The 11,443-nt window shown below is 36.3% G+C and overlaps 1 protein-coding gene across 1 annotated transcript in view; it reads right to left on the bottom strand.

The window, feature by feature from the left end:
• USH2A (usherin) overlaps positions 1-11,443 on the bottom strand; it is a 395,196-nt gene that overhangs the window by 60,293 nt on the left and 323,460 nt on the right. The window contains 3 exon segments of the mRNA XM_019612664.2: positions 5,911-6,068; positions 6,903-7,086; positions 7,619-7,726. Coding sequence (XP_019468209.1) covers positions 5,911-6,068; positions 6,903-7,086; positions 7,619-7,726 — 450 coding nt within the window.

The following is an 11,443-nucleotide window of genomic DNA, read 5'->3' as shown; positions in this document are numbered from 1 at the left end:
AAAAAAAAAAAAAAAAAAAACAGATGAAGATCCCCCCCAAATAAGAATATGCTGCATCACTAGAAGCTAGACAAAGGAAATGCTGTTACTCTAAGCAGCTGAAAAAAATAGCCATGTAGTGGATGCATGGCTTCAAGCTGATTCAGATGATCAGTTCACAGGAATAAAGAAGATATTGATATTAGCCGCTGAAGAAGAGGTGAAAGGAGAACGAGACAAAAAGTAGAAAAAATACAAATATAAAATTTTATCAATGTAAATTTTTAAGGAAAAATAATTAAGAATGGAGTAATAGAAGGACAATTTTTAAATCGTATAGGATACTATAGAGGAAAGCTGAGAGGTGATCTTAAAGTATAGTATAGCTTCTGTAAGAAAATGATTTTTTTGTAGGGTAAGCTCATCCTCTGGGCAAAAAAATCACCAGAAAACTTATGAAGTTGAACTATTCAGAATGTCTGGTTTCCCAAGGAAAATTAAATATAAGCAACTACAACTGAATCCAATCAGTAATATGCTGCAAAGGACACCTAGTTCAAAATATCTGACTTACGTCCAGCATTCAGTCTACATATCAGCAGGAATGCTAAAGAGAGATCTGAAATGTTAGATGTCTCCTAAAACTTGCAAATACATTAGGAATTATACTACTAGTAAGCATGTCCAGCAGAATAAAATATTTTGAGGAAGCAAGCAAGAAATTGCAAAAAAAATTACAGAAGTATCCTGAAAAGTTCAAATATTCACTTGAAATCTTTCCACAGTTTGATGGAATTCACTGAATGCTAAGATCAGAGGATTGCTTCATAATCTAAAAAATAAAGAAATACATTCATGCAACACAGTAGTATTTTAAAAAAAACCCTGCATATTCCAGAATCGCCTTTAGCATCTGCAGCCAGTCTGCTGCTACTATGTGTGCTCTGATGACTGAAGGAAACAAAATGGGCATATTTGTTAAAGTCAGATGGGAAACCACATGACTTGGTTAGTTCCAGAGTTCATAAATTTATGTCAGAATAAAAGGAACCGTAAAAGCACAAGTGAACCAATTTACCCTAAGTGCAAATGGCAGTTTTGTTATTTGGTGTCATAGTTAGCATGAGCACAGTGACAACCTGCCATAACACATTTTCATGTTCACTAAAGAACAAGGATTTACTTGGTTAATATTCCCAGCAATACTCTTCTTCATAATTTACAACAACTAGATGCTGATAGGTTATTTAACATTTATGAAGTTAAGATGTAATCAGAAAAACCCTGATTATCTTTACAAATAAAAAAGTTAAATTATCCCACTTTTTTCTCTGCGACTTCATTTCACAGCAGGTGCACACTCTGCGATGGGACAAGTCAATCAAATGAAACCTTGTTTTTTTGTAGGCATATTTGGGTAATGTTTAACGTACAACTCTGTGCAAAAGCTCTGCAAATTCATTTTGACTTGAAAACTGGGGTAGCTCATAAAATAAAATCTGTAGCACAAGATACTTAGAAGTAGGGTGAAAGTCACATTCTCTGTTACAGACTGATCACTAAACATCTCTTTGAAGTCAGTTTATGAAAAACTATTGAATATGATGTGAAAGTCCCTTACAACTTAAGCAAAATAGATGAGTTATTTCAGTTATAGTCAACAAATACTAAAATAAGGATATAATGTCTTCTATGATAAAAAAAAAAGTGAAAGGATAAAGACTAAATTAATATGTTAACATTTAATCCCACACAATAAAAAATATATATGGTTTTCTGAGATTAAGTGCTAAAATTAATCTATATGTATCCAGATATCTCATGCTGGTTGTATCAGGTGTTCCCAAAAAGACTGTGAAGGCAGCAACAATGGAGTTGCTGATTACTTTCAAGATGCAAAACTATGAACATGGAGCTTGAAAAATTTGGCCTGCAGTGATGTGGTGTGAACACTAGTTTATGTAATAAACAAATGAGAGGAAATATAACATTGCCTTAGCAAAAGTCAGTACAATTTATTAGATCATTTTGATCATTCTTCTGAAACAAAGTGGAAACCAGGTTAGTTGGTGAACCTAAGAGATGAAGTTTAGAGACAAATGACATTGAAATACAAGGTTTGATCCAAACAGGAATAAAATAGGAATCAAGACGTTACATAACCTTCACTCTAATTTGCTAAAGCAATCTGAGAAATGGTTGGAATTTTAAAACATGATGAAAGAAGACATTTTAATCTGGACAATCATTAGTGTGCAATGTAAATAACGTAGGAGCTGAGGACAGAATCTTACTTCCTTTGAACTTATTATTACCAGCAACTGAAGATATCTAGAAGAATTAGGCCCCCAGTGAGGACAAGTGGGGTTGTCAATGAGTTGAAATGCAGGATAGCTACCTGCCTACCCATCAATAACATCTATAGATATGCCTTAGGAGACTTGTGTGTTTGTTTGTTTTTTTTTCAATACAACTTTTCTGCTTCTATCTGCTGTCATCTAACCTGGCAAGCAGCTAAACACCACGCAGCCTTTTGCTCACTCCCCCACTCCTACTGGGATGGAAAAGAATTGGGAAAAAAGTAGAACTTGTAAGTTGAGATTAAAACAATTCATTAAGAAAAAAAGGAGACAAATAACAGTAATTATATATGTATACTCACACATATACGTATAAATGTGTGTATATATAATATATATACACATACAAAAAAAGTTATACACAACACAATTGCTCACCAGTCACTAACTGATGCCATTCCCTGAGCAGTGGCTGCTCCCCAGCTGACTCATCTAAGTTGTTTTTTGTTTGTTTGTTTGTTTCACATGATGTCATATGGCATGGAATGTCCCTTTGGCCCACTTATGTCAGCAGACCTGGTTCTGCTCCTTCCCAGCAACTTCTGCCCCTCCTGGTCCCCTCATTGGCAGGGCAGTATGAGAAGCTGGAAAACTGAAATGTCCTTGGCTCTGCACATCACTGCTCAGCAGCAACTAAAACATCATTGTCTTATCAATATCATTGTTCTCCTAAATCCAAAACATAACATCATACCATACACTATGAATAATATAAATCCTGCTCCAGTTAAAACCAGGACAGTATCCATGACACTAATGTTAGTTCCATAATAATTGTAACATATCCTTCTCCAGCATGTCAGTGAAATGTACTGTACCTTTGAGGTCTGTGCATTGAGGCAATGCAACACAAGATAACAGGATACCTATTTCAGACAGTAGAGTCCTATGTTCTACAGTGAGTGAAGTGTGTCAAATATTTTTTCTGAATCCATCACTTTAGCCACTACTTGGCTACATTGCTATTTAGTGAGTAAGGAGTTGAGAAATGATACATATCTATAAAGTTATAATATTTAGATAGATCACAGTTTTGAAATATTATAATTAAAGCAATACAAAAGGAAGGTCTGCATAACGTGACACCCATAATTAATCCTGAGGTTGAATACTTGATCAAAATTTATTACAACAAATTGGTAGGTAGAATGCCAATCATCCCTGATAGCCACAGACAAGAAGACATCATGACAAACTACCATCTCATGAAAACTTAGTTAATATAAATCTTTCTTTTTTTTTCATGGAGTCTGTATAAATTAAAGCAACCATTTTGTCCTAGAGTAAATCCCATTCCTTATAAAAAAAAGCCAGATTTTGTGTTTAAAAGTGAAATCTGTATTATTTCAATATAGTGTATTGGATTGATATGAGAAAAAAATATAGAATGCAGAAAAGAAAAGGTTACTTCACCATGCAGTGACATGAGTAGGGATAAAATGTTTAGGCTAATTCTACCAAGTTGGGAATAGTTGTGTGGCCTCAGAAGTCTGCATGTTTAGGACCTCTTAGTGGCCTGTGTACATCATTCCAGATTGGAACATCCAGAATAAACCTCCACCTGCAGGCTCCAGTCTTCCTCTTGTGAAAAAGCAGTAAGAACACAAAGGTTTCTCAACAAGCAGGATTATGAACAGTCAGAAATGCTTCTGTACACATGGTTAATTTTTTAATACTTCCCATTTCTATAAGAAAGATTAGCAAGTGGCCCTGGGGCTCTGTGATGAAAGGAACAGCATTTTTTCTTCTTCCATCTATCCTTACAGGGACACTGCACAAAACAAAAAACAAAAAACAAAAAACAAACAAACAAAAAACAAACAAAACAAAAAAAAACAAAAAAAAACAAAAAAAAAAACAAAAAAAACCCCAATCTCTTGTCCACACTTAAAGGCTTAAATAATTGACCCTACATGGAGGAAAAGAAGAAGGGACTGAATCACTGAATCACCAAATATCCACAAAAGTAAGATAAATTTGGAGGGTGCATCCCAGTACCTGGGAAGAAGGACATGTTCTTTCCCTTGTCTGAGGAGAACAATTCCTACAGCTGTGTGTGTATATCAGCCCGTCATCCTCTACAGCAGATTCATAATGTCCTATCTCCTCCTCGCCCCTCTGATTGTGTGGCTACGAGAATACACAAAACTCTGTATACACAATCTTACTTGCAATATATCCAAATGTAGCACAGAGCCTGATGCTCCTTGCAGGCTTGTAAACTGCTGCAAGTAACAGCAATTTGAGCAGCTGGAATAAAAGGTCTAGAACGTGAAGGAGAGCATCCCACTCAACACAAGCCTATGCTTTCCCAGTATACTCTTATGTTTTAAATCTATTTAAAATGTTGCTGAATATTTTGTATCTTAAATTACATTTATTATCAAAACTATAATACAGTATGAGCCACTTTCCAATAAAACCAACTGTAGATTATGTGCCATTCGAATTCACCTGCCTTCTGCTAGGTTCTAAATCCTTCCAGGCAGAAGGGGGAAAAGTTTAATTTAAGATTTTAATCTTTTTCATATATTATAGCATTTCTATAATGGATTTTGTGCTTCTGAAAACTAAAAGATTGACAGCTCAGGGTATTATAGATTTATTAATCATTGCTTAAATGGGTAGGGTGAACGCTGCTAAGCACTGCTGCAATACTTGCGATCCCAGCACTGAAGGCAAAATACCTTTTCTAGGTCACTTTATTTTTTATGTCAATTGATGTTGCTGTGACTGCTCTGTAAGGTGCAAACATCTTAAATAATTAGGAAGAGGTGACATCAAACACTTCTGTGAGTTCACTGATAAAACAGATGTTGTTGCTAGTATGCAAACGTTTGAAGTGTCTAAAAAAACTTGACCTCACTATAACTGAAAATAGTGTAAAGAAACTGGAAGACACCTTGCTGGAAATGAACTACAGAAGACACTGTTATTCACTTTTTCCTTTCTACCCTAAAAAGGAGAGGAACAAGAGGAACAAGAAATTATGAGCCTTTGCTATCTCATCATCCTGCAAGGTAATAATACATCCATGTAACACTAAGGTGCTGTAGTGAGTTAAATTTATTCTATCAGGGTGAAAGTTAGTGAAGGATCTCTGTATCACACTCTCACACCTTTTGTTAAAGGAGTTCAACACAGTATGCCTGCTGGACACCTGTACGTTTTAATTGCCAGCACAGATATCAAGACATCACCAACCCAAAAGTTTGGCACGTCTCCCTGTTGATAACTCAGGTTGGTTGGAACATAAGGGAAAACTTATTTTCAGTATAATTGCTTTTTTTCCCTCATATTACTTGTATTCAGTAATAGTTTACAAGATCAAATTAACGCATGATTTTTGATTAGCTAATCCTCACAATACCCATGTCAAGTATATAGGTCAACAATATTAAAATAATATGTCTCCAGGAAACAGTAGATATAGATACTGGTTATTTAAATCACATAGTAAAACCAAATACACAGAATAAAAAAATCAGAATGATTCAACTGCTTGCCTGAATATAGCGTTATTCCATCCTTTCATTTTGCTACAGAATGGTACATAGAAATATGTTTTTACCTGGCATGTCCCAAGCTAGAAATATAGAATAAGCATCAATTACTGTGACATTATACGGAACGTGAATTTTCTCTGGTGTTCCTACTGGTGTTTGTATAACATATTTATCACTAGTGTTGCTGCCGCCCCAAGTGCTGGCTTCGAGCTGGTAAACATATCTGCACAAACACAAAAAGATCAGTAGGCACTACAGTTAGAAGCTTTAAGCGTGTCAGTAAAAGAACATTTTCATTACTTTAAAGTGAGTAGACTACAAATACTGGATTAGTGAACATTATCACCTTAAAGATTTCTTAGATAATGAGAATAATAGTTTTCACACTAAAATTTGCAGTAGTTGACATAAGAGAAATATCAATCCTCAAAAAAATGCCAAAACCTTTCAGAATTTCAGAACTGCCTATTCAAAGTATTAGGAACTAATGCTTTTGTGCCAGTATGTTCAATATTCACAACAACATTAGAAACCACATTAATGGCTGACTGTCATAGAAAGCCTTTAATTGTTCTAAGCATATTCCTTAAGAAAATTTTACTCAGAGGGCGTTGAGGCCCTGGCACAGCTGCCCAGAGAAGCTTGGTGCCCATCCCTGAAGGTGCCTGGGCAGCCTGAGCTGGGAGGGCAGCCCTGCTCATACAGGAGGGTGGAGGCTTTAAGGTCCCTTCCAACCCAAGCCATTCTATGGTTCATTCTATAAGAAAAACAAACAACTGATAAAGGACTACCACCAACAAAAGAAAAACAAAACAAGGTCCTCCTCTTTGAATCACATTAACTTATTCTCAGAAAAATAACAAAATAGTCATTTAATCAGGCTTTCCAACGTTTAGAAGCTTCCTACAAGTGCCCTTTACCATTTTTTTTAAATCAAATGAGTAAAAAAAGGAAGAGATTTTTCTTTTATTAAAGGAGTCATTTGCATTTTTGTACGTTTCAAAAACACATTTTCAATACCTTTCACACATTACCAAAGTATGTTAGTATATCTTACCTACTGTTAGGCTGCAGGTTAACATCTGTGAAATTCAGGTCTCTACTGCCACCCAAGAATATCTGTTCTTCATCACGAAATAATCGATACTGAGTAATGAGTCCATTGGGTATCTTTGGTTCACTCCAGTAGATTTCTACTTCTGTTGAGCTGACTATGATATGATGAGGTTTCGGCCATACCCCTATTAACACCACAATGGCACTAATTTAACTTAATGACAGAAACATAAAGACGTATTTTCCATTTCTACAGTTTGTGCTCCTGTTTTCAGCAAATGTAACAAAAGCATTAAACATTGCCAGAAAGGGTGACAGAATTTAATATACATTCTTAATTAAACACTCATTAAATATATCTAACTAGACAAAATACAGATTAATGGAGAACAAAGTCAAAGTCTCCAGCTTTTCTCTGTCGAGTTATCTTTCCAAATTTATTTGTGGTTTTAAAAACATACATCTATTAAATCTAACCTTGCTAACTTGAAGATGAATGTGGAAAAATTGTCATAAAAACAAAGCATAAATGCAGTGCCAGGCAGTAAGTGTAAAGACAGTGATGATATCCAAGAAGAAAGACAAATTCTCTTGTGTAAATTTATACATGATAGCTTGATGGATGATAATGGAGTTTTGCACCTTGTTAAACCATTAAAAATACAAGACCTAATGACTGTATCATTGCAGGTCTATAAGAATGTCTTTTCCCCTTACCATGAGGTGCAGCTTGCAAAGTTTGACCTGAAAGTGGTTGACTGGAAGCACAGCCAGCAGATGTACATGCAGTAAGCAGGAAGCTGTAGTTAGTATATGGCTGCAGACCTGGAAAGAATAGAGATTGGGCTAAATGCTGACGTCAGGCATCTTAAGAGCTGTGCAACTACATAGGAAATACTGCACTGTAAGGTAAATTTAACTTTTAGTATTTTCAGCAAACATAAAATTCAAGAAATTCCTCTTTACATCTGAATAATACTGAAATAGTGAATTATTGCTAACTTAAAAATATATATTCTACAAATTAAAAAAAAACAAACTGATTGAATATGTTACTATGCTACAGTGGATCTATACATGTCCTTCATTTAGACATATCTCAGCTTCAAATCAATTTACTTAGATAGCACTTGCAGCATAGGAACAACAGTCCAGACCTCAGCCCAAATGAACATCCTGATTATTTGCTTTTTTTTTTTTTCTTTTTGAGACTACACATAATAATTAAAATGTTACTGGAAGTCACGCATTCTTGGCAAAGACGTATTCTCCATCACTGGTGATAGCCATAGAAATTCAAAGGTTTCCAACAAGAAAGCACCTGATTTTTGCTAAATCTGCTGTAAAACAATCAGAAATGGGAATGATAACCAGGTTTCAAGATATTAATGTTAGCTAGTTATAAGTTCTAGGAAACTATTTTTTTCAGCTCAGACCTCTTGTGTTGGGCATTCTTGAGTGAGACTACAAGAGAATATATTGCTTTGACTCTATCCCAGAAATTTTCAAATATCTTTGTGCCTTGTGTCAGTGACTTCAGTTTTGACATCAAACTGCATGTAGGTTGCCAAACTGGATGAAGAAAAGTGGACTTGGCGGTAGCAACAGGAAGAACAAATTTCACAGCAAACTTGTGAAAGACTGTGACGTGTCTGCCTTTGTGCCAGCCAGCAAGCAGCCTAAACAGAAATGAATGCCCCACAGAACTCTCTTAATCCTGGGACCATTCAACACCCTCCTACCCTTCTTTCGCAGTCACTTTCTAACCCGCTGTCCCACAGGATACAAGAGACCTGCCCAAGCTTCTTTCCTGTCACGAGCAAGACAACAGGGCAGGCCAGCAGCAGCTGGGGAAGCCTCTGCCCTGGACACCTCCCTGAGGCTGGGACATGGCCAGGATGTGGTCCCAGCTCGGTGAGCCCAGACATTGCTGTGCTGGTAATGGAGGCTGGCACATCTATGAGCTTGGCTAAGGGCACAAGGCTGGGCTGAAAATGGGTCTGTGCCACTCCTGTGGCTTCCCTCATCGTGCTCCACATCTGCATGAACCTTGGGTTCGTGCCTCCCTGATGTCTGCTGAGCCAAAAGGATATTTGCGTGCAGACTTCCAATTAGGCCCATCTACACCGAGATTCCCAGGAGGAATAACCCTACCAAACACTACAAAAGCTGAAGTGACAATCTTCTATATAGAAGTCTTCTTTTTGTTATGATTATTCTGCCCTGGAGGAGGCACAGCTCGTACACAAAGTGAGGCAGCAACCCTACCTGCAAACGGCCGTGCCATTATCATACAGGCCATTTCATAGTGCTTACGTAAAAGAGGCTGAAGTAGGATTAGACAGGTCAATTCACACATATTATCTAGGTCAATTTGTAAGTGCTTGGCTTTGTGATCGTACTTGTGATGTAACTTGTGGGCCTAATTGTAATTACTTCAAGAACAATGCTTTTCTGTGAAAAGGAAAAAATGCCTGGGCAAGATCTTTGTTTATAAACAAATCCTTGCTTATAGCCAGTATGAAGACTTTTTAATTAAAATACATAGGAAAAAAAATAAAGAGAAGAATGACCGATTATGTAGAAAGGTAAAATAATGAATGGAAGGCATGCAGGCTGCTTACAAATTGCACGATATGTGGAAGAAAATAAAGAGATGACTCAGAGCGACAGCCCAGACTGTAACCTAATCATGAATTGGAAGAGAATAAAAATCACCTGAACACCGAGTATAAAAGTAAGGAGGGAGGAAATGACACTTGCAGACTAGAGAGAGGCAAAGGCGTGGAGGAAAGCCAAGTATTTAACATTTCAGGATAGAAAAGATTACTGTGGCAACAAATTACTTGAATTCCCCTAAAGGGAGTCGTGTTCACTTTTAAAGGAAACATGCATAATAAAGCAATACTCATTTACAGCTACACTTTAAAGAGAAAAATGGGCATTAAAAAAAGAGCACATGGTTTCACCAAATTTATTGGCGAAATTCTGATACCTGAAACCTCTAGTCATACATGGAGCAGTCATAGCAGATTTTTATCTAGATTATTAAAGCTTTGCATTAAGTGCCTTCTCTTATGTATGCTTTGGAAAGTTCTGTACAAAGCTATGTATGTGATTAATAATAAAAATAACAAGTAAGATAATCTTGAAACATAAACAGTGTTTTGCTTTTCCAATTTCTCTCTGTGATTATTCACAAGAGGATACTTTTTTTTTTTAGTCTATTATTATTTTGTTGTTTTACACTTAGAAGTCTATTTTCTTATTGCAGTATTTATTGTTTGCCAAAGGAGTTGCAAAACAGCTTTTTAAAGATTGCACTGTCTTATTAGCCAAATAATTCTTTCTGATGCTGTTTGTCTTCATTTTTGGGTATGGCTCAAGCAAAGTCAGTAATTAGCTTCCAGGCTAATATTCTCTGGTTCCACTATAAGAATTTTACTCAGGAGGATGTCAGATTTCTGACCACAGCTTCACATAACCCCTCCATCCCCAAGAGCTTCTTTTAGATAAGTATTATTCGTAATTCAGAGCTGTGTGGAGAGGGAGTTGACCAGCGACAGCATTATTGCATCTCTTCAATTTTCACTAACATGAAATAGAGAATATATTTGAAACTATTCAGTCATGTATATTTTATCTTCTCCTAACTTTAATGTCAACAATCCTGTCTGAATTTTACCTAAAGATGACTGTTTCTACACATGCTCGATAAAGCTTCGTATTTGAGATATGTTATTTAGTGCATTAAAAAGGGAGATATTTGAGATTTTACTACAGACCCACTTGCAGCTGCTGAAGAGGGCACTCGTAGCTTTCTCTTACAATTCCTCTAATTATTTTCTTCAGTCTTACCCTCTGCCTGCCCCCCAGTGCAGAGCATTAGCAGGCCCATTTTTAAAGTAGTAGTAACGCAAAGTGAAACAATGCCATAACTGTCATCCAAATTGTTCTTTACAGGGTAGTGGAAGTGTTCAGTAATAAATGATATAAAAAGGTCTTTTATTGACAAGCTGCCATGTGCTGTTTGCATTAGAGAATATGAGAAGATGATGGCTGCTGCCCCTATGTCCCAGTGGCATTCAACTCAGTGAGATAGCAGAAAATGCTTCAGTTTGCTTAAAGCATTGATAACACCTCTAAATAATTAACTGAGGACTTCCTGTCTTCAATTACTTAATGCTTTTTTTAACATCTTGAGAGGATTATAAGCAATTTATGGATTTCACATGATGAGCACATTCACGGCTATTCCCACAAAGCATTTGTGGGATCATGTTTCCAAAGCTTTGATGTAATTAAAAATAAGCAGCAAGACAATGGTGCAGTGGCAAGGTGCTATCCTTCTTGTCTGTTATTTGCAAGACCCGAGATTCAAAGTCTCAAGAAATACTAATGCTACAGCTTCATTAATGTTCAACTGTTGCTCAGGGAAAAGCGGTTGTTTTTGGAGAAGGAAAAAAGAAGACAAGAAAATCAAAACCTACATCCACAGGGAATACGACAACAGTTAGTTCAAACATTTGAGATTATGGGAGA

This window comes from Meleagris gallopavo, chromosome 2 (assembly GCF_000146605.3).
Source record: "Meleagris gallopavo isolate NT-WF06-2002-E0010 breed Aviagen turkey brand Nicholas breeding stock chromosome 2, Turkey_5.1, whole genome shotgun sequence".
NCBI classification, from domain to species: Eukaryota; Metazoa; Chordata; class Aves; order Galliformes; family Phasianidae; genus Meleagris; species Meleagris gallopavo.
This window is presented reverse-complemented; position numbering and strand designations above follow the sequence as displayed.